The sequence below is a fragment of the Podarcis pityusensis genome (assembly GCF_964106645.2).
Source record: "Podarcis pityusensis genome assembly, chromosome: 16".
NCBI classification, from domain to species: Eukaryota; Metazoa; Chordata; class Lepidosauria; order Squamata; family Lacertidae; genus Podarcis; species Podarcis pityusensis.
In genome coordinates, this window is record NC_138041.1 from 40,273,675 (window position 1) to 40,296,167 (window position 22,493).

Here is a 22,493-nt window from a genome sequence, read left to right on the forward strand (position 1 = left end):
TGGTGCCCTCCATATGTTTTGGATTATTACTCCTCTAACCCCTAACCATTGGCTGTGCTGGCAGGGGCTGATGGGAGCTGTATCCACACCTGGAGGGCACCAGGTTGGAGAAGGAAGATGCCCTGAGCATCAGGAAAGAGAGAGAGGAGACAGAGTCCAGAGATGGCAAAACACAATGGAGTAGAAAAACCAATAATGAGGCCAGACTTTCTCCAGAAAAATTCATTGATATCACTATTGCACAATTGTTATTTTTTTACAAACACAGGGCTATATATATATATATCACATATACATACGAAGCTCCCATGACGGTGGGTTCAACAGAAATAAGGCACAGTAATGGTGGCTCAGCAGTTTTCCAGAAATGAGTCATGGAATCATGGAATTGTGAAGTTGGAAAGGACCTTAAGGATCATCTAGTCCAACCCGCTGCAACGCAGGAGTATGTCTCTGTCCCATATGGGGAGCAAACCTGAGACCTTGGCATTATCAGCACCACCAACCCTCTAACCAAATGAGCTACCCAGGATGGTGGTGGTTGTTGCTGCTATATATTAAATTTCTATACCATCCTTCATCCAAAGATCCTTCCTCCAAAGGGTGGTTTATGGCATAAAGCTGTTGGATGCTCAGCTCCCATCCACCCCAGCCAGGATGACCAGCAGTCAAGGATGATGGGAGTTACAAGCCCAGAAACATCTGGATATCTGATTCCCACAATCCCCGACCACTAGCTTCCTGAAGGGACAGGGAAAGACAGGGAAAGGCAACCTGACAAGAGCTAAGCAGGTGGTGTGGAGAGAAGTGACTGGAGGGGGTAGCACTGCCTCCAAAATGTGCCCATGGGCCAACACAAGTTGGTAATTCCTGTTACAAACACACCCACCCATGACAGCTTCACAGTCAATCCAACCCCAAATCTTTTGCATGTGGGAGTCCAAAATGCAGTGGGCCTGCATGGATCATGGGTGGGGTGCTCCTTAGGAGGGAACCCCTCCTGCTTCCTGCTCCTTGAGCATGAACTCTCTCTTTCCATTCAAATACAGACATCGATTTTCCTTGTGTTTTCACAGCCGGCGCTGGTTCCAGGACGGGGTGGATGGTAGGAGCTTGCATGAAAGATCATGGTGGCAAGGGTGGCCAGATTTTAGATACCTGTTGGTGTGTAACTTCCGGGATCCACTGGCAATATTCTGACAACAAATCTTTAAAAAGAGAAGGGCAGGGGGGAACCATCAAGAGTGAACACTTAAAAAACAGAATTTCAGAAACAGAGTGCAATCTTATGGGTCAAGGGAAGTCTGGGCAAAAAGAGGTAAGTCTTCACATGACATCTGAAGCAACTAACAGATGATGCTTCATAGGTGCCTGAGTGCTGTTGTGCAGATTATTCTGTTTTACACACTTCTATAAATCAATTTGGAATGTTCTGATGGAAGGAGTGAGTGGGGGCTAACAAATATTATAAATAAATCATAAAAAAAAACCTGAAGCCACAGAGCAAATTGTACTGTACTCTGCAAAATCCAACTGGTGTGCGGCAGACATAACAATGCTGCTGGCTGGATAGTCACAGTTAGGTCATGCCAGGGCCAAACACCAAGTCTCTGCCCCCATCGTCTAGTATGGTGGCATATCTAGCAATGATCCCTACTGGCGCATATAAACTATGAAGACCTGCTCCAGGCAGACAGGTAACAAATTCCTGTGCTCATCTTCAAAACCACAAGTAACTGATTGCTACTGTGACGTCACCCGGACTCCAAAAACCATAGCAGAGTACAGTGGGTGACCTACCTCCATGAGCCATTCTTAAAAGTTGCTTTAGAAATTCTAACACTGGACACAGAAATATTTGGGAGGAAATAGTTTTGGATTCTTTGTTTGCAAGCAGCAAAGGGGGAACCAGTTGCTGTTGGCCTACAACTCCCAGAAGCCCTAGCCGGCATGGGCCAATGGTCAGGCATGAAGGCGGACGTAGTTCCAGCACATCTGCAGGACCACAGGTCTACATTCCTGGGGCTAGAGCCCCAGGATATTGCAATATACTTCCAAGGGAGAACCCAACAAATCATCTCACTCACACACTCACACACAGTTTGGGTAGAAGGTTGATGTGGCTCAAAAATAAAGTTAAAATAGATCCACAAGAATGGTGAAGTGTGCTCCTCATACATCTGAACAGCTTACATTTTGGGTTCTTCTTCCAGGCAGCAAGTAAAGCATCCCTGTTATCCACATTTTCAGAGACAAGAGCTTGCAGCAGTGACTCTGTCCTTGGTTGTAGCCTGCAGGGATTCCCAAAGCAGACAGGCAAGAATCAGCACATGGATTAAACGTATGCTCAAAATTCTGAAGGAACTCAAATGGCTCAGTTCTCAGTAAAACTCTCCCCCCCCTCAGATAAAATATGGTCCCAGAAGAAATCTGGATTTTTATTTATTGCTCAGCCTCATGTGCCCTGTTGCTCCAGGAGCAACCTGCCTTCCCCCCAATACAGTGCGGTTTAAATCAGTGCAGTTCTGAAAGGTCCAGTCTGCTATCTTGATTCAAAATAATGTCTAACTGTAGCCAAACAGATGATAATCTGCACCTTGACCTTGGGAACTATCATGCAAAATTAGATTGCATTATCTTAAGAGGTGTCCAAATGCACAGTGAACTGGCAAAGAAATACATTGAAGACTATATGAAAGTACCCAGCATTGTTCAGTTATTCTAAGAAACCCAAAAATACTGAGTTCTATAAACAGGTAATGCAATTTGTTAGTTTCTATGGCTGTGTACGCCCCTCCCTCCCCCCCCCGCCCATCTGAGTTGACTTCAGGAATTCCTTACGCAGATCCAGCCCCAAATCGACTGGGGTGGGAAATCTTTAACTAGGGTTTTTTAAATCCTGTCTGGTTGGGAGAGGGCAGGGAAGGAGATGCTGTGTCGCCTTCGCTCTCTCCACCCGGTCGCACTGCAAAGAGCAGCAATCAGTCCTGCTGGGGGCTGCTAAGCCAGCGTGTTCCTGCACGGGGGGGGGGGGGGGGGGGGCTAACGGGCCCAGCAAAGCAAACAATAGTATAGCTATTTTCCATATGTTCAATAAATGTTTTCCACTCTTCTTTACATATGTGTTCTTCTTGCTCTCTTATTCTATGTGTTAAGTCTGCAAGTTCTGCATATTCCGTCAACCTAAGTTGCCAATCCTCTTTAGCTGGGACCTTGCTCACTTTCGATTTTTGGGCTAGCAAAACATGGGCTGCAGTTAAATAACCTTTTCTGACACCCAAAAACAGCAGCTGGTTCGCTGTGGTAGAAACACCGGCTTCCTTTTCCCCTTGCGGCAAACCAAGTCCTGTGTTAATTATGTTGCTTTGAATGTATACTTTGACTTTCTTCAATAATGCTTTATTCTGGATTGTTTTATTGAATGCTTTAATGAGGTGGTTTTTTCCTGAAAAATATAAAGCAGTACAGAAAACAACAACTTACTTGGACCACGTTTTCAGCATTGTCACTGGACTGGACAACAAGCAGCAGCTGTAAGCAGCCAGTTTTTTAACAACCTAAAAGAAGGAACAAGCTTTATATTAAATTTTAGAGCCACCATGCGTTTCAAGGAACCATAAGGCAATGAGCTGTAAAAGACTGATGCTCTGATTAATTTGCTTGTTGAAAATGAGCATTAGAATTCATTGTTTCATTTCAGGAACTCACAGCCCACCCTTCAATATAATTCGCAGGATGTCTTGCAAAATCCTCACTGGACATTTAGGTGCAACTCAGCACCCAGAGGGGATTGTGTGGGTTAAGACAGGCAGAGGCAGGGATCTCCAGCTCCCCAAACTACCCCTATACCTTCATCACTATGCTGACTTCTCATTATCTCTTTGATGTTTAGACTGATAGTCTTAGGTTGCATCCTGTTTACAAGTTCCTGCACTTGCTCTTCCTCTCACTCTGGGAGGTGGGAGGTCATCTTGGATCTGTCTTCTGAGAGCAAAGAGGCAAGCATGGCTTCTTTGTTTCTCCAACTAGGTTGGAGAAACCTAGCTAGGACTATATAATTGCTTCCTATCAGTAATGCACTTCTTTAAAAAACACAAGTTTTCTTATTTTATGCTAAGTCTCAGTCTGAATACATTTCAGCTAAAGGTGTTCTCCAAGCAAGGAGTTGTTTAACTAACAAAATCTATACATTAAGAATCCTAACAACAGCAATGAAAATACTGTAATATACATAGATATATAAACACAAGGAATTAGGTGGAGAAAAATGTTCTTACCTTCCCTTCCAATAAGAACTTGGTGAAATATTTGTAGCACTCAAGGCCTTCTGGGTAATCCACTTCTACAGCAGGAAGCTGCCAGCCTACCCGATCTGCAGAGAGGTTACAAGACTTTGTTAAGGCACTAATCCACACTCATCCTCTTCATTTTGCTTCTCTCAGCAGAAGGCTGAGTAGGCAGGAGGGAAGGAGAAGGGCGGTGAAGACTCCAGATTGCAAGCTGGCTCTTGTTTGTGTGCAGGGCCAGCCTAAGACATTTGGCACCTAAGGAAAACCACAAAATGCCCCCCTTGCACCACTGCCAGGAAACAAGGGCAGAGTGAAGATTTACAAGGGGAGCAATCAAACCAACCCTACCTGATGGCTGAAGTGGGAATCAAAGAGCATTGCAGGGAAGGACCCTGCTTTGAATCATGCTAGGCAGGTGAGGAGAAAGGGGGGAGACCAGCAGCGCCTGCTATTTGCTAAGAGGCTGTTCTAGAGGAAGCAGGGGGTGGGGCTGCTGAGGCAGAGGCAGCTCCGGCCTCCAAGGAGCACACTGCAGCTGTGGTGGCTGCAGCGGGCAATGCCTTCCTTGGAGGCTGGACCTGCTGCCCCTGTGGAGCTTGCTGTTTGAGGCTGCTGCCTCCTGGGTGGGCCAGCCCTGGCACTCATCCCCTCCTACACATGGGTGAGGTTTGAAGGACATGAATGGCAGCTAGAAATACCTAAGTGGGAATCCTCACAGCAGAACTTCTATTTCAAGTGTATATTGTTAGCAAAACCTTTGTAGCGCAGGTGCTTTTTGTGCAACAGCAATAAACCTGGTGAGTGCCAGCCAATTCTGTGTTTTCACAGATGGGGGCTCAGGTATTATTTTGCTTCTTGTTCCCAACCCGATCCTTACACAAGTCCCCCCTGAATGTCTGCTATCCTATCCCTGCTCCCCACCCCCTTATGCCTGAAGACTGTGACATGATGTAGACTCTGGGGCTTTCATATTAAGAAACCCTGATGGGAATGTCAGCCATTTCCTAGACCTGCCTTTTCTGACCTGGCGCCCTCCAGATGCTGTTGGACCAACCCCATCATCCCCAACCCCTGTCAATGCTGGATGCGGCCGATGGGAGCTGGAGCAGCACACTGGCTATCCCTGACCCACCCTGAGAACGGATTGTATGCAACTAAGTTTGACTCAAGAGTAGATACACTGAAATACCAAACCTAAGTTATGCCATGTCCATTATTTTCAGTAGGTTTCCTCTGAGTAGGATTAACACTGGCTGCAACCCCAAAGACTCCTGGAGAATGCAAAAGCTTGTGATATTGCGGTTGCCATGATGACAGTATTCTCCTAATGTGGATTTAGTAACAAATCCGCTTCCCATAAAAGCCAAGCTGCTCCTGAGAAACTTACAGAAGACACTTGGTCTGTGGCATCGAACCCTACCCGTTTCAGGGCAGTAAAAAGGAGGAGGGCTTTCCAGAGGTTTTTCGAAGTGGCAGTATGGAGGCAAAAGGAGCGGGATCCATTCTGGTTCAATGGCTGAGACACCTTAAGGAGAGCAAAAATGACCAGTTAAAGACGGTTCTGGGGAGCCGTGAGGACCTTAAGAGTGGCTTTTACTGAACTGCCTTTTTAAGTGCTGCAGGTTTACCTGGCAACAATGGTAGGTGGTCCAGGAAGCTGCTGTTAACGTTTCCCACAATGCCCTGGAGAAACGCCAAACACCCCAGGGCATTGTGGGAAATTTAAAATGGCAGTATCTCAGAGCCAGCCGCCTGGTGTAGGGCTCCCCACATTATTATTGCTTAGCCCCTATCCCATTTATTACCTGCCCTAAGGTAATATCCTAAGGTCCCAAGCAGGTTACCACAATTTAAAATACAGTTTAAAACCTTGCTGTTAGAGAAACACAATAATAAAACGCAGTAGGTCCCTGGCTGTTGCCTAAAGCTGTAAAGTGCTGAGTCCAGGCCTGTGAGCACTCTCTCACAGCCATGTGCTGGGACTACTGGTAAGGGCATGTGTCCTATTCTTGTGTGCCACTTGTCTGCTCCCACTGATCTCTCTTATTGAAGAGCCGATGACAAAACTTCTAAGGCTCCTCTAAGAGTCTGTAGGGACACTGCATAAAAGCCACTAAGTTGTACTTCATACAATCTCAACTTTAAAAGGAAAAATAATCGTCAGTGCATTTAAGCCACTGCAAAGCTCTCACAGCCCACCCTAAACTGCTCATTTCTGTAGGCATGCTATGTGACACACAAGTAAGGTGATGGGAATCCTTTGGCCTTCCAGATGTTGCTTGAACTACAACTCCCATAGGCACCAGGAAGCATGGCCAATGGCCAGGTATGATGGGAACTGTAGTTCAGTGACATCTGGAGGGCCAGAGGCTTCCCACAGCTGCATTAGAGCAACTCCAGGAGGAGGAGGAACCTATCAATGACTATTGAGCCATGATAGGTAACTAAAACCTCCGTTTCAGAGGCAGTCTATCTCCAGAACAAGTTGCCAGGCAGTTAACAGCAGGGAGCTTTCTGGCAGAGGCATCTGGCTGGATACTGAGGCAAAGAGGTTGCTGGGATAAAGGAGCATTTGGGTTGATTCTTTAGGATTATTCTCAAGAGGAGAGGAAGGGGAAAGGAGCTGATTTCACCTTTCATGTACATTTTGGTGGTTTCAACAATCTCCTGATACACCACAAACTCAGGGAGCTGCTTGAAGAGGACGGAATTGGGGTGGATGAAGACTGGATCGTCCAGAAGAGGAGTCTGGGTTGGCGAGGTGCAGCAAGAGATGGCAGTGTGTGGAGAAGGAAGAAAGCAAATCAAATAAAAACAAACTCAATACTTTAGAGACCAGGAAGGTTCCAAAAGTAGGAAGGCACAAGGTCCATTAATGGAACAAAAGACATTTTGTTCTTCTGCCCGGATACTGACAGATCAAGCAACTGTGGCCAATGCAACAGCACAGCTTCTCTGGTTCATCTTTGCACGAGTCGCTGTTTGGCCCTTGCTTCTTATCAAATCAAGCACTATTTTGTACTTGGTTCTAAAGGGGCAGACCTTTGGGCTTTAGCAAAAAAAGCCACAAAAGTAGAATCCCTTGCCAATTCAACATACAAAGCTGACTGGATTAGCTGTTGACTCTTACTCCACCAACAGTTATGGGGTACCTTCAGGGGCACAAAGTGCTCTACCCTCTGACAGGGACAACTATGGAGCTCAGCAATGGCAGAACTGTACAGCTGGGAGGAACCCGGGAGTCGTCTAGTCCAACCCAAAAGAACAGCAGGGGGGATAGCTTTTGCTATCGCCTGCCACCTCAAACCACACACACACACACCCCGGCAGCACTCTGAAATCCTTAAATTACAAAAGTAACATATGTAAAATACCTACAGGGCACCTTTGAGATTAAACTCTTTCAAGGCATTTTAAGAGAAATACAGTTACAAAACGCTCCTCGCAAATAAATTACCAGGAGACGGGTGATTAATGAAAAAGGCAGTCCACCCAAAATTACTAAAATATGGTTGAAGACAATAGTAAAAGCAGACCAATAATAAAAAGAACTTCACATCAGAGGAAAGCCACCAAGACAGAGACACAGTCTGAGGTGCTTGGTCAGGAGAAGAACTGACCACTGACCACCACTGGCCTGTGGCCCTCAGACCAAAAAGGGTTCCCAATTCTTGCCATAAATGATCCAAAGGGAATAAACTGAGCTGCACGTACTTTGTAACCATTTTTCCACTTCTCATCTAGGAGCTCCTCAGCTTGGATCTTCCGGGCAACGTGGTCTCCCAGGCCTGCCAAGACTATCTGCCTCAAGAAAGTCACCTGTGCTTCTGACGGGGGCTTCATTTTGGGATCGACAAAGAAGCTGGTGTCCGAGCAGACTGAATTCACTTGCAGCAAAGGGAAGAAACAGGTCAAAAATCAGGAGAATCTTGGAAAACTGAAGGAGGCCAGGCTGAGTTAACATGGCCTAGGTTGTGACTGAGGAGCAGCGTCTGTACAAAACTCAGAAAAACAACAAATGGGCAAAAGCAAAAGACAACTGAAGGAAAAGCAACATTAGTTCACAACAGCTTATGCAGAAACCCAGCACTGAAGCAAGACCTGTTTTCAAATTTGGAAGAGGCTCTCAGGGGAGGAGACATCCCATGGGGAAAATATATTTACTTCACAAAATGTATACACCGCTTGATTATTTAAAAAACACTCAAAGAGATTTACAAGAGATAAAACAGTAAAACAAAAATAAAAAACCACAACCATACTTTAAAACATCCTAAAGTATAAATACTAAAACAGATTAAAATTACCTCAACTTTCTAAGCATCTGGGAAGGCTTGTCTAAACAATAACGTTTTAAGCAGGTGCCGAAAATACAATGAAGGCACCTGCCTGGTCTCAATAGGCAGGGAGTTGCAAAGTGAAGGGGCTGCCACACGATCAAATTATTACAAATGTGGAAAAGTTATTATGTGGCACCTGCAGTAGTGACTATTCTGCCAATTGGATGGGCACATGTGGAGTAAATAAGTGTCACAATCAATTAGTGAGTCTTTTTAAGGTGCCACAAAACATTTTGGCTCAGTTTGAACATCGCAAACAAGGAATGCAAGGAAAATGAGTGAAAGGAAAGCAATATTTCAAGAAGTATTTTTCTGGACATTAGGCCCCAACAGCTTCCTGCACTCAATTGGAAGCTGTGGAAGACGTCTGACTTCCAAAAAATGTTTGCAAACCAGAACACTCACTTGCGTGTTTGCGGCGTTCAGGAGCCAAAACGTTCGAGTCACAAGGCGTACGGGATCCAAGGTACAACTGTGCTTATCATGCTTAAGATATATAGTGTTATATTAGGGAGAAAGAAAAAAAGGTTCTATCCCACAAACTCTTCCTATTTGCACAATGGACCTTCCCCTGCCTCTGTTACACCAGAGTGCCCACGGAATCTCTTCTGGGCTTTTCCCCAACTCTACATAGCAGACGCGGGGAAACAGGAAGGAGACATGGAGAAGGGAAGTGGAAGTCCTTTCAAGAACGGGACATCCCAAAATCCTCTGTTTTCATGCATGTTTTTGATTGTAAAACAGCATAATAAAATTATTAAATGTTAAGAAAAGAAAAAAGGAAGGAAGGAAGGAAGAACAGAGCTGATTCTTTGGCGTCCCCCCAACAAAGGACAAATGTGGCTTATTCCGTAGAGGCAGAAAACAACAGCTGGCTCCCAGGGGGTATTACCTGCAGTTGTTAGCTGCCCACGCAAGCGCCTGATTTCCACCATGGCTTTGTAGCGCAGGCCGTTTGCCTCACAGAACTTAGGCGTGCACCCCGCATACTCACAGGCGCCCACAGCTCCTGGAATAGAAGGGCAGCATCGTGTGAGGAATTCAGCCAAAACCAACGCACAATTAAAAAATACGGAAAGATAAAGGGAGAGCAGAAGAGCGTACCCAGCATGACCATGAGGTCTCCCAGTTTCTGCGAGGGCCCTTGTCCAGCCCAGATCCGCTGCATCTGCACCACACGCGCCCTTTTCCCCCGGAGCGTCTCCTGCTCTTCCTCACTAGTGGCAGGCCTGCAGCAAAGGTAAGGCACAAGCCAGCATGCACCAGGATCTCTCAGCGAAGGCAATTTCAGAAAACTCACTTCCCATTGCGAGGAGGTGTGTGTGAACCTGAACTTATGATATGGTGTATCTCAGTAGATCGTGGCATAAATATAAGATTGACAGGACTCTCATATGACACGAGAGACTCTCTGATGAACTCCAGTAATCATGAATCAAGCCTGATTCCAGCCACTTGCTGAAAAGCATTCAGGAATATCCTGAGTTCACAAGGTACGACTTAAAGGTTAACACATACAAATTTATTTGTCAAGTACAGGATACTCCTCAATGGTTGTGTGATTTGAGGGCAGGTAGCAGGGATGCCCAGGTTCAGAAAACGGCTCTCTGTCTTTCAGCCTTTGGTTAAACAAACACAATGGCCAGTTTTAACCATTTCTTACTATGTATTCTGAAAGGCATTATGGAAATTGTAGGAATCCCTCAGTCCACAGCCCCCTCCCCTTTCCACTGGCCTGCCTGGCAAAACGATTCAAAGGTTAGCTAGCTCTCATGCCTTCAACAGGACAGAACTTGCCCAACGCTCCCAGGACTCAGCACCTGTCTGCTTCACCTTAAGGACAGGTAAACTCCCCCCCCCCTTCTAGTGTGGGTTTATGACAAAATTGTCCTGCCCGTGCATCTGTAGGCTTCTTAGAATAGTTTGGGAATCTTTTACTCTTTATTATTCTTATTTTGGGTAAATCTTATTTATTGATTTTTCACACAAAAAATCCCAAACTAAACAAAAAAGACCATATATTACTTTATCTGTGAACTTCCCACCCTCCCTTCCATGGTTGCAATATTTATCCTTAGATACTGTATATTTCACATATACTATTCAATACATCCATTTTAATCTACTGTATTTATCTTAATAATTAATGCTGATGCTCATATTTCAAATCCTGCTTGTGTTTTCATCTTGCTATAATAGTTGTTTAAATACTAATAAAAAGGTATCCAGTCCTGGAATCTTTTACTCTTTAAGGTATGTATGTATTTTGCTACCTGTTTAGGCTGTAACTCTGCTGCCTAAAGAAGCATTTTTATATATTTTCTGCTACTCCTGTTTTATATAATAAACCAAGCTTTCTTCATTTCTTTGTGAGAGAGCTTCTTGTGGGCATGAGGTTAAGGATTAACACACATCCATAACCAGGGCATGGCGTAACTCAAGCAAAAGATCCTAAGCCTCTGGGCAGTGTGTATATGAACTTACATGAGCGCTGGCTGTGCACATACTTTCTAAGGTTGCAATCCTATACATTCTTTCCTGGGAATAAGCGCCTGGTTTCAAATAAGGATGGAGGGCAAATCTGGTAGACGCAAACTGACCAATTCAATTGCTCCAGACTTATAAGTGGATTGGAGCACAGCTATCAATCAGATCAATATTTCACCAAATTTTGCGATGCAAAAAAATTAGTTTGGGGATCAAAAAAATGCATCCGAAAATTAGTATTTTATCGGAAATACATATTTTAGGGGGAAGTGCAATGACAAAGCCCACAAAATGCATTACTTTATGGAAAGAATGCATACAAAGTGTGCACTTTAAGGAAACTGTGTACAATTTAAATGCATGTTTTTCCTGCATGCTTTTAAAAAGCTGCGAAAAAAGGACAGAACTATGCTTGAGTGTATGCAGAACTGACACTGAACAGAAATAGACTGATACATCTTTCCAAATTTATGAGTAGACATGCATAGGATTGCAGTGCAGGACACTGCTGAATCTCTACCACATATACTTGTTTTATTAAATTTGTGACTTGTACTAAAAAAACAGAGAAGCAACTTATGTGCTCAGCTGGAGGCTACCATTATTCATCACAGGGTGACCATGGGCTGTGTGCCCTTAGCAGCACAGTGAGAGGAATTGGAACAACTTTCAGAGGTGCAATTCTTTACTGCCAATGAACTACCACCAATGTGACCACACCAAAGGGGATCATTCCTTTGGGCCACCAGTTCAGAGAGTGGCAAGTTTGTTTGTTTGTTTGTTTGTTTGTTTGTTTGCTTGCTTGCTTGCTTGTTTGTTTCCACCCCACCATTCTTCCCAAAGGAGTCCAGGGCAGCAAACAGCAGACACAGACATGGAGCCAACGCCCAGCACTTTTGTTGGGGGAACCCTCACCTGTTAAACTCTTCAAAGAGCTCCCGAACCGTCAGGGCTGACACTAAGGTGATGACATACGGGAGGCAGTCCTGCTGTTTGCTCAAGGCAAGCATCTTCGCGTAACGGGGAGCCACAGGAAAGGCTGCCATTGTGGCCCCCAGGGGGCTGATGGGGCAGGTCAGCTTGGCTTCTTGCAACTTTCTCAGCCTGGAAGAAGGGAATAGGAGTCAATTCCTAGACCAGGCCTCTCTTGACTTAGTGCCCTCCAAATGTTGCTTTTAGAATTTGTATTTTTGGTGTGCTATTTATTTCGTTTATCATGTTGTACACTGCTTTGATGGCCTCAGGCTATGGTATGATTTATGCATTTGTAAAACAAAAACATTATTTTTCTGCTCTTTCATGGCAGCTCAAAAGAACTGTGCAAGATGGCCACCCCACTCTATCCAATGGGAGGGATGGCTCTGCACAGTGGGAGAAAAGAGAGAAAGCACAATCCAGTCCACCAACCGGCATTGTTCAAAAAGCAACAAAGACAACAACAATCAGTAAAAAGTCTACCTTCCCGATTTGGAGGGTTCCTGCAAGGCTCCAAGGGCTATCAACAGCTCCTCAGCAGCAACTAGCGCTTCCAGCGGTGGGGGTGTAGGAAAGGGAAAATTGACCACCTGCAAACACAAAGGGGACGACACACCCGGCATGAACAGGTGAGATGCCCAAGAACTGAGTAAGATGGGCATGGAATAACTTCAGGCTTGTGGGGTCTACTCACATCATCACCACCACTAGAACCCAGAGATCCACTGACCAGACCCAGGTCCAGAACACTGGTTAAGAAATGGGGTGCCTCAGTGCGCATGCATGCCCAGTGCAGAAATTTGGTTTTAGTACCAGAACGTAGCACAAGCTCCTGTGACACAAAAATCCACTCCTGGTTCTCCCCCCACCCCAACAAACTCCTACCTTAACCTCACTACAGATTTCTTCTTCCCAGCAGCATAATTCAAAAGGGGAGGGGGGTAGATGCTGCTATTAATAAACAATTGCCCGTCCCCATCTGTCCGCAAGCCACCTTCCAACTTCAGCAGTGCTGGAATTCACCAAAGAGCTGGGGGGAGGGGCAGGCTGCTGACCAGGCTGCTATTTTAGAGGGTGGGCCAATATTACCTGGGGGTTTCAGCAGAATCACAGAATTGTGGAATTACAGAATCATAGAATTGGAAGGAACCCCCAGGGTTAACTAGTCCAACCCCCTGAAATGCAGGAATCTCATCTAAAGCATCCATGACAGACGGCCATCCAACCTCTGCTTAAAAACCTCCAAGGAAGGAGAGGCCACCACCTCCCGAGGGAGTCCAGATTTAAACCTTTTTCTTGTGCTAATTAGAATAGCAATCTTTCGAAAGTTAGCTGTCTTTTTTTCCTAACAAAAAGAAAATTAAATATTATATACACACTGCCTTGTCTCCGAGGCAGTTTCTAGGTTTCAGAATGATGGCCCACATAGAGTCACAATCTAACATAAATCTGTGGAGGTCTACTTCCTCCCTGACCACTGGTGACGATAGGCTAATTTAACCCTTTGACTTGATCCTTGCACCTGCTATTTGCATGGTGGGAAAGCTCCCATAGTGGGACCAAAGGGTTAACACTCCCCACACCTGCACTCTATTTTTCAAAAAGGATCCGGGTGATTGGTGGGGAAGGGCTGTAGCTCCGAGGCAGAGCATCTGCCTTGCATGCAGGAGATCCCAAGTTCAGCCCCCAATGGCATCTCCAGGCATGCCTGAAACCCGAGAGAGCGGCTGCCAGTCAGTATTGACAACCCTGGGACAGATGGAGCAATCAATGGCCTGATTCAGTATAAGGCAGCTTCCTATGTTGGTGTCTCATCTAGTTCGAAGCCAGATCAGCCCCTCCCCCACCATGTGGCGCCCTCCGGTTTTGAACTACAACTCCCATCAAACCCAGGCAGCATGGCCAACTTAGACGGGAATGACATAATCCGTGTTGCAGAAGGAAGGCTGCCCTAAATTGACTCCCACCTTTTCAATGTTTAGCGCTTTCATTTGCAGGATTAAATCTTCAACAGGTCGCCTGGTAATCTCAGGAGAAGTGAACTTCTCAAAGTCACTGAAGACAGCCGAAGAGTAAAGCCTAGAACAAAACAAGAGAGGAAGCCGGGGCGGGGGGGGGGGGGGAGATTAGCAGCTGCCTAGAAGGCTTCATAAATATACTGCTACACAGCTTTTGCTCCCAACTGTTGAGACCAGCTAGAGATGCGCGCCTCCTGGATTGCTGCAGGGGTGCTGCATTCTAGCTGTCTGAAACCCAGGAGAGCTCCTGCCAGTCAGTGTAAACAATATTGAGATAGATGGACCAGCGGTTTTAGGATCACACAACATAAAAGAAAAATAGGATAAGGCAGGAAAAAGAAATCAAGCAAACACTGGTATTGGTTCTGAAAGATGCAATTTTTAAAAATAATGTCCTGCTAGAATGTAAACAGTTGGGGGCTCTTTTACACAGGGAGATAGAAAACGACCTTCTACTGAGGCAGACAATGGGTCCCCCTAGCTCACGACTGTCCACACGGCCTGGCAGAGGCTCTCTGGGGTTTCTGGCAAGGAGTCATTTGCAGCCCTACCTGGAGATGCCACTGGGGACTGGACCTGGGATTTTCTGCATCACCCACTGAAATTACAGCCCTTTTACTTTGGGAAAGGGCCATAGCCCAGTGGTAGAGCATCTGCTTTGAGTGCAGAAGGTCCCAGGTTCGATCCTTGGGATCTCTAGACAGGGCTGAGAAGGGCTCCTGTAGAGGAAACCGAATGCTGACGAATTTTGTATTCTGAGGAGACAGGTTAATTGGTTCGTACAATTATTCCTCCATGCTTATTGTCAAGGGTTTTTGGTTTGCTTTACGCTCTTGATTTGCTGCTTGTGCTCCTGGGATGTGGAAAGATCCACTTTCAGCTGAAGCTTGAGTGCCTGTCAGCAATGGTGCAGCTGCAGGATCAACTAACAACCCTGGCCCTGTATATTTGCCTAGCTTAACAGGTGGGAGGAATTTAGATATTAGGCCAGCCAGCACTTGGCCACTAAGGATCTAAGGCAGGCATAGGCAAGCTCGGCCCTCCAGTTGTTTTGGGACTACAACTCCCATCATCCCTTGCTAACAGAACCAGTGGTCAGGGATGATGGGAGTTGTAGTCCCAAAACATCTGGAGGGCTGAGTTTGCCTATGCCTGATCTAAGGGGTATAAATCTCCCTGGTGGGGTCTGATCCTCAAGCTTCGATCTTGTTGGATGCTGTGTACTGTGCTGCTGGAGTCTCTCTCTTATCATTCCCTGATAACTGAATGGGGAAGTATTTTAACTTGCATATGCCATATTATTCTGCTTAAAGACTGTTTCACTGCTTTTTATTCTGCATCCAAACCTGCTACTTAATAAAAGTGAGGAACTTCTCTCCACTTGTGCTACTGCCACTGAATCCAAAAGAACTTGCATTTAGCAAAACAGCTTCTGGCTGAAACCTTGGAAAGCCACTGCCAGTCAAATCAAATATTTATCGTTACAATCAATGATCAGCGTTGCCCCTTCCAGTCAGTGCAGACAAGATTGATCTTGAGGGCCCAGCGGTTTGACTCAGCAGAAGGCAGCTTCTTGTGTTCCTACAGAGAAGGGAAGTCAGCTGACCTGTAACAGTGGCCGGGCTCTGTGCGCCCAGCTCGGCCAGCCCGCTGGTTGGCAGATGCCTGAGACGTCCAGGTGACTCTGAAAGAGGAGACTCCAGTGACTTTGTCGTAGAAGCGTTTCTTGACCTTCCCACAGTCGACCACGTACTTGATGCCCGGGATGGTCAGGGATGTTTCAGCCACGTTGGTTGCTACAACACAGAGCCTGGTCCCAGGAGGATGGGGCCTAAAAACCTGGGGTACAGAAATAAAAGGTTGGGGGGGGGGAGATCCTAGAAAAATCACCCAGGAATATGGAAACTGATGCCCACAACCTATAAATTCTGCAAGTGAGGCATACAACAAAGTGATGCAGCATCCAGTGCTCAGGGCTCTACCCAGCCAAGCCCTCCTTCCAGGATATTCTATATTATTCCCCTCTCTGCCAGCTTTCTGCCAATTCCTACTACTCAGCATTCTGTGCCCATTGAGCATGCTCAATCCTCACTGGGCTGGTTCTCAGGTGTTTTTTGGGCTTCTGCAAACCTGCCCAAACCACTCTCTTGTGTATGGGTTTACGGATGTTTTATAAAGGATCCATACTGGGAGAATGAGCTCATGGGTACATTTTCTGAGGAGCCAGGGAAATGAATCATTACCTTGGCTTGCTTTTCTGGTGCCAGCAAGGAGTAAAGTGGAAGAACATAAAGTGGGAGGGAGGAATCTGGGTTCTCACCTGTACACAAAATTAAAAAACACACACAATAGTAATAAGCAACAGTCTGCTGGCTGTCCAACTGACTTCACCATTTGAACCAGCCCTCTACATTTAAAGCAGTATCATGACGCTTGGAACAGTCCTTGCTTCCTCAAAGAATCCTGGGAACTGTAGTTTGCAAAGTGTTGAGAGCTGTTAGGAGGCCCCTATTCCTTTCACAGAACTACAATTCCCAGAGTGGATTAACTGTCAGTTCCTCTTCACAGGGAACCCTGGGGAAACTTTGCAAAAATGGTGTGATATTTTTTTTTAAGAATAATTTTTTATTAACCGACCAATCACATCAAATCAAACCAAATTACATAAATTCCAAATTACACAGCCGAATTTTAAATTTTTGTTGGTACCCATATTTCAAGTTCCGAAGGGATCCTATCAACTTCTTGCTTCTTACTGCTGTTTTGATGTCCACAAATCTAACCTTATGATGTTCACAGTACTATCCAGTCCTTTCTTATTATTTTTCCATATCTCTTGTTGTTATTTTCATATATTTTTCCTTTCTCTTTGTGACCTCTGATAGTCTCCGCAAGCTGGTTAGAACAGTTTGAAATCCTGTGTGGATATTATTTTTTTATCCAGTAGCCATATCCAGACGTTTTCCATATAACATCACTTCCATACATCAAAACAGTCTTAGCGTCATTAATCTTCACCAATCTGCCTCCTTTCTCAAAACCTCTGAGGAGATTCACTAGGAATGCAGTCTGAAAACAAATCCGTTCTTCCTCCCGGCTATAAATCCTTTGGCAAGATGGCGACTCCGAATTAATTGCTGCGCCATTCCCAAAAGCTCTTATTGCTTCTCGGTCTCCATAAAGCATACTTTTGGTTAAAGTTTATCTCCACACAGACCTTAATCATCCTGCTTGGGTCAGTTCAACCGACGGTTCTAATGAGGAGGGGTTCTTGTAAATCACATAGAAGGAAAGTAAAAAAGGTTTTCCGCCCCCCCCATTCAGCCCCGTTGTCAACATACCCCGCCTTTGGTGTATCTTCATCGTAAAATATTCCTGTTTCTCCAGCCCGTCGTCTTCTTTCACAGAGGTCACTTAAATTAGCAGACTTCACTCCCCTTCTTCACTTGAAATATGTGCATTTGCTTCTTTTGTAATTAATTATTCCAAATTGCTGCAGCTAGTGCGCGATCAGAGACAGCGTCCAGGAGAGCTGAGGTCCACACGGGGGCATTCTGCCTAGGGCCCTCACCCCCTTCTTTCGAATTAGGGGGCGATTTATGGGCACAGCAGGCAAGGGCAGTGTTCCCCATTTCCTTGGGGCAACAAGGGAGGCTGCCTACTCCCATAACAGCTTCTTAATTACCCCGTGTGGGTTGGAGAGATGGTATTGTCGGCCATCTTCCAATGCGCCCCCTAGTGGCCCCCCCGCAAAAATGGTGTGATTTATTTGGAGTGAGGGAGAAAATGCAACAAACAGAACAGAGCAGGATAAATTAGGGCACATCGGCAGAGCATGAGACTCTTAACTGAGCCCCATGTTGGGCGAAAGATTCCTGCACTGCAGGTGGTTGGAACTAGATGACCCTCCCAGTCCCTTCCAACTCTCATTCTATGATTCTATGCGCCATGACAGCTCAATGATAAAGTCTGGTCCCAACATGTATAAACACAAGCCAGCCTCAGGGGTTGGTATATTTGGGCATCTTGCCAGCGAGGGACGTCTCTGGCAAGGGACCCCCCTAAGCCTGCACCTGTTCTTCATCACTGCAACCCACTTGCTTCCTCACCAGCCTCTTCCTCTGGCCTGAGCAACTGCGTCGGGGAGGAGGAGGATCAGAAAATGCCAGTGCCCGCTTGCTCACTGACTTTCTGCCTGGCAAGCTAGTGGCAGGGTGGGGAAATCCAAGAGGAGGAGGAGTGGGGCAGCAGCAGATGATGACAGGAGCGAGGAAGGCTCACTGAGGAAGTCTTGCCTGCGGGCCCTGCAGAAACTGAACCAACACTGCCTTAGCATATTTTCCAAGAGGCAAACCTTCTTCCAGCCCATCATCTCCATATTCCAGGTCAAGATCTGAGCAAGCAGCGTCAGCATCTTCTTCAGCTCCTGCATCTCTGTCTTCATCTCCTTCATCTACTGGCATAACAGAATAGTTATCCAGATCTATTTTGGGCAGCACCTGAAAGGATCAGGAGAAATGCACAAAGGGATCATGGCTTTCAAAGGTTGAAATTCAGAGCGCATACAGGCACAGAGAGGCAGTGGTTTCTGAAACACTATTTCAAAACAGCCATGGTCCCCTGGTCCCCTGTGGTTGACATGAGGCCCATGGAGGTGTCATGGAGGGGATGGTCAGATCCTGGGGAGGAATATGAGGAGCTTGGAGAGTTAGAGCTGGAAGACCCTCGGAGGGTCCAAATGGGATGGGAGGTGGATTTGTGTCAGGGGCTGGCTGGATGAAGAGGAGGGGTGGGAGGCAGCAGCCGGGGAACCCGAGGGAAGCCTGAGGAGGAAGGTTCAGAGCCAGGGTTGTGGTGGGACACTGAGGACAGATCAGAGGCGGAAGGAGGGGAGGAATGGTTGGATGCTGAAAAGGCAACAGCAAGAGGAGACAGGTGGAGAAAGCAGTGAAGACTCTGTTGATGAAGCAGAGGAGGGACAGGGGCTGCACCAGCATCCCAGGAGCTGGGGGGAAGACTTAGAGGTAAGTAGAAGGTGAAGAGCTTCAGTCCTGGCATCTGTTTCACAGGGGCCAGTCCTGTGTGTTGGCATTGTTGCCTTGTATGTTGCTTTCTTCAATGAAGAGCTAACTTTTCTGCTAGTGCCTTCTTCTTGAGTGCTGACCTGCATCTGACCCAGCCCTGAGAACTTGGGATCCCAATAAGTGTCTGGGCCTGGGGAAGAGGCAAATGTATTGGAAATAAGGAGCATTTTCATGAGTCTGGATCAAAGGCTGTTAATCTGGGGGACCCTATTGTGATGCAGGGAAGTGGTGAGGAATCTCTGTCCCTATTTTCGCTTGCAAGACAGTTTTCCCAGTGTGTGTGTGCACATGCGCGCACACACACCAGGTGTGGGGCAGGGAAAGAGCTGGCTGCAAAGGAGCGTTGAACTGCTCCTCGGTGCCTTTTAAATTTGATGCCAAATGCAAGCCCCACTGGGGTTGGTTCCACTTGGGAGCCCTCAATCAAAGCATACCACATTCTTTTTCCGTTTGGATTTCTTAAATCTTCGTATTTCTTCAACCGAATCCTCCTTGTCTTCATCACCACCTGGGAAGAAGAAAGGAAGCAGCATCTACATCAATATTTTTACTTAAGAAAAAGGCTTACACCTTTTGGATTGTAGTAAAACCTCTAAGCAGTTTACTATATTTATTATCAGTGTAAATAATTTAAAATATTTAATGATAACTAAAATTGACAGTAAAAATGATTAAAACACCTTTAGGTTTGCCTAAACAAATATGTTTCAAGCTGGTGCTGAAAAGAGTACAGTGACAGCACCTGTCAAAGTATAGGTTCTGCCAAACTGAAAGATCCAGTGCTCACAACTGTGGGATGAGTGTTATGCGGCAACAGTAAGAGCAATAGCCCAAAGGAGGAGGTCCCTCAATAACACAAGCAAAAAAACCAAGTCACAGACCAAATACAAAATTATATCTCTCCCCAGTGATACTGTGAGGAGTCAAGCTAGGCTGCCTTCCATCACAGTAATTTCTGAAGTACTTAAAAATTATATATATTCAGAATTTTCAAGAAAATTCATTGGATGTCTGCATGTTCTAGAGTTAAGAGAAAAACATATTCTTTATCCACTTTTCCATGCCATGCTGAATTTTATGAACTTTTAACAAGTTGCCTCTCACTCATTTTTCCTCTAAGCTAAAAAGTACCAAACCCTGCCGCTTTTCTTCATGGTGGAGTCGCTCCAACCCCTTGATCATTCAGGATGCCTCTTTCTGAACCTTTTCCAGCTCTAGAATACCCTCTTTGAGTTGAGCTGGCCAGAACAGTACAGAGACTCAAAATGTGGTCACACCATAGATCTCTGTACCAGCATTTTGATATTGGCAGTTTTTTTTTTAAATAGAGCAATGTAAAGAGAAGTGCAGCCAGTTCCAAACAAGTTTGCTGTGTGAAACTGGCATAAATGTCTAGATCTGTGCTTTGCTGCCCTTGGTGGTGAGCCATGGAGAATTGCAGCGCGAAAAGTTCCCCGGCCAAAGGCGTCCTCCCAGACTTTCAGGGTGGCTTCACCCACCTCCGCAACCCTTTGGTTCTCCCTGACCTGGAGGATATGCAAGCTTCCAGGCCAGGTTTTGGCACTGCCAGGTTAACAGCCAGTCTTGGTCTGGCCTGCCAGGGTGCTATCCTTGACTCTTGCTCAAATGCATGCTTCACACCCAGGGCGCAAAATCATTCAACTCTGGGATTGCTGTTTTCCCTGCCACTGGACAAGGAAAAGCAGTGGCTGTCAGAGAAGTAACTTCTCACGCAAATTCTGTCCCTCAAGGACTTGAGGCAGGCCATGCGCAAAGGCTTGGAGAATGCTTTTAACAAATATGCTTTTTGGAAGAGTTGCAAGACTGCACTTATTGAGTTGGTACCATGCCAATTATTTGGGATTTTAATACAGAAATACCAATGCGTTTCTCTGAGGGCATCAGTTACCTTGGGGTGCATTTTTGCGGAAAGGGAACGATTTCCTCAGCCTCCTACACAGTGAATGTACTTCAGCCTGGCCAGTGAGGAACACCAGGATGCCCCCTGCAAGAAGATAAAATATCTTAAAATTAGGCCACAGGCATTGTGGGAGCGGGAAATGTGGCAAGAAGCACCAGTGTCTATGCTTTGAAATAAAACATTAATCAATGTCTTCTTCATAAAAACTGGCACAATTTATTTTTTTTAAGTCACAGAATTTTGTCACATCAAGACAACATCTGTACTATACATTTAAAGCAGTGTCATCCCACTTTAAACAGTCATGGCTTTCCCCATAGCATTCTGGGAACTATAGTTTCTTATGGGTGCTGTGGGTTGTTAGGAGACCCTCTATGCCCTTCACAGAGTGGTTGAATTGCCAATCCCTCTCCTCAGGGGATTTTCTCCAGTTCAGGCAAGTCTCTAATTTGGTTGGGACAACTAAAATATTCTTGCAATTCAGAAAGAATTTCAGCGTACTGAAACCATAAAGTGTTCTTTCCTGCACCCACCTCTTAACCTTTAAGTATGTAATCATACGCCTCCGGCTCACTATTTATCTAAATTAAAAAGCCCCAAATGTGGCCAAGTTCCCTCCCGGGAGTGTTGTCTTCAGCCCCCTGATCATTCTGCCCTTTTCTGAACCTGCTCCAGGACATAAAAGAGAATCACTCCAGTTCCTTATTTGAAAGCTAATTTTATGGTTTTTATTACAGACAAAAGTCTGTGCCAGTCAGCTTACCCGATGGCAACATTCGGTGAATTTTACAGACTTTCCGGAAACATTCTCCATTATAATCATCCAGTGGGGTCCTTTTGTTAAAATGAACTGCCACAGGAAATTGCCTCGCATCCACCTACAGAGAAAACAATACAGGTAAAGAGCAGTTGCCCAGAACGACAAAGCATGTCTATTTAGACCTGGGGAATCTCTGGCTCACAGGTCCCTTTTGGCCTGCCAGGGGCTCCAATCTGGCCTGTGAGGCCATTTCCTCCAAACCACACCCACCCACCTGTGATGCCAGCTAACGGGCAAGAACATGTGGTTTAATCCTGCATTGGCTCTATGCCTCCAGCAGGGAACAGGATCATAAAGCCAAGGCAGCAGGATTTAATCTCTGCTCTTAAATTGATGAGCAGAGATTAAAGCCTTCTCGAAACAGGAATATGATGGGAGCTCTTCTAAAATGGTTCTCAAAAGTGTTTTTCTTTAAGCTTGTGCATCCCACCCTGCTGCCTGCCCACTCTCAGGAGAAGTGCAGGAGCTGCGCTTCTGAGAAAGCTGCAATCTCCACTCCTGAGCTGGAGACCGCCGTGCCTGAGGGAATTATTACTAAAAGAATTATACTGCCCTATAC

The 22,493-nt window shown here is 45.8% G+C and overlaps 1 protein-coding gene across 1 annotated transcript in view; it reads right to left on the reverse strand.

Moving 5' to 3' along the window:
- Positions 1-207: 207 nt before the first annotated feature.
- DHX37 (DEAH-box helicase 37) overlaps positions 208-22,493 on the reverse strand; it is a 35,015-nt gene continuing 12,729 nt past the window's right edge. The window contains exons 10-27 of the mRNA XM_080986587.1: positions 21,878-21,992; positions 21,103-21,198; positions 19,628-19,701; positions 18,464-18,608; positions 16,353-16,429; positions 15,716-15,948; positions 14,059-14,170; positions 12,575-12,681; positions 12,032-12,220; positions 9,734-9,858; positions 9,522-9,638; positions 8,004-8,176; positions 6,923-7,037; positions 5,677-5,814; positions 4,278-4,372; positions 3,484-3,557; positions 2,194-2,291; positions 208-1,208 (exon numbers count right to left, since the gene is read on the reverse strand). Coding sequence (XP_080842713.1) covers positions 1,126-1,208; positions 2,194-2,291; positions 3,484-3,557; positions 4,278-4,372; positions 5,677-5,814; positions 6,923-7,037; positions 8,004-8,176; positions 9,522-9,638; positions 9,734-9,858; positions 12,032-12,220; positions 12,575-12,681; positions 14,059-14,170; positions 15,716-15,948; positions 16,353-16,429; positions 18,464-18,608; positions 19,628-19,701; positions 21,103-21,198; positions 21,878-21,992 — 2,166 coding nt within the window. The 3' untranslated portion in view covers positions 208-1,125. The remainder of the gene's footprint in view (positions 1,209-2,193; positions 2,292-3,483; positions 3,558-4,277; positions 4,373-5,676; positions 5,815-6,922; positions 7,038-8,003; positions 8,177-9,521; positions 9,639-9,733; positions 9,859-12,031; positions 12,221-12,574; positions 12,682-14,058; positions 14,171-15,715; positions 15,949-16,352; positions 16,430-18,463; positions 18,609-19,627; positions 19,702-21,102; positions 21,199-21,877; positions 21,993-22,493) is intronic.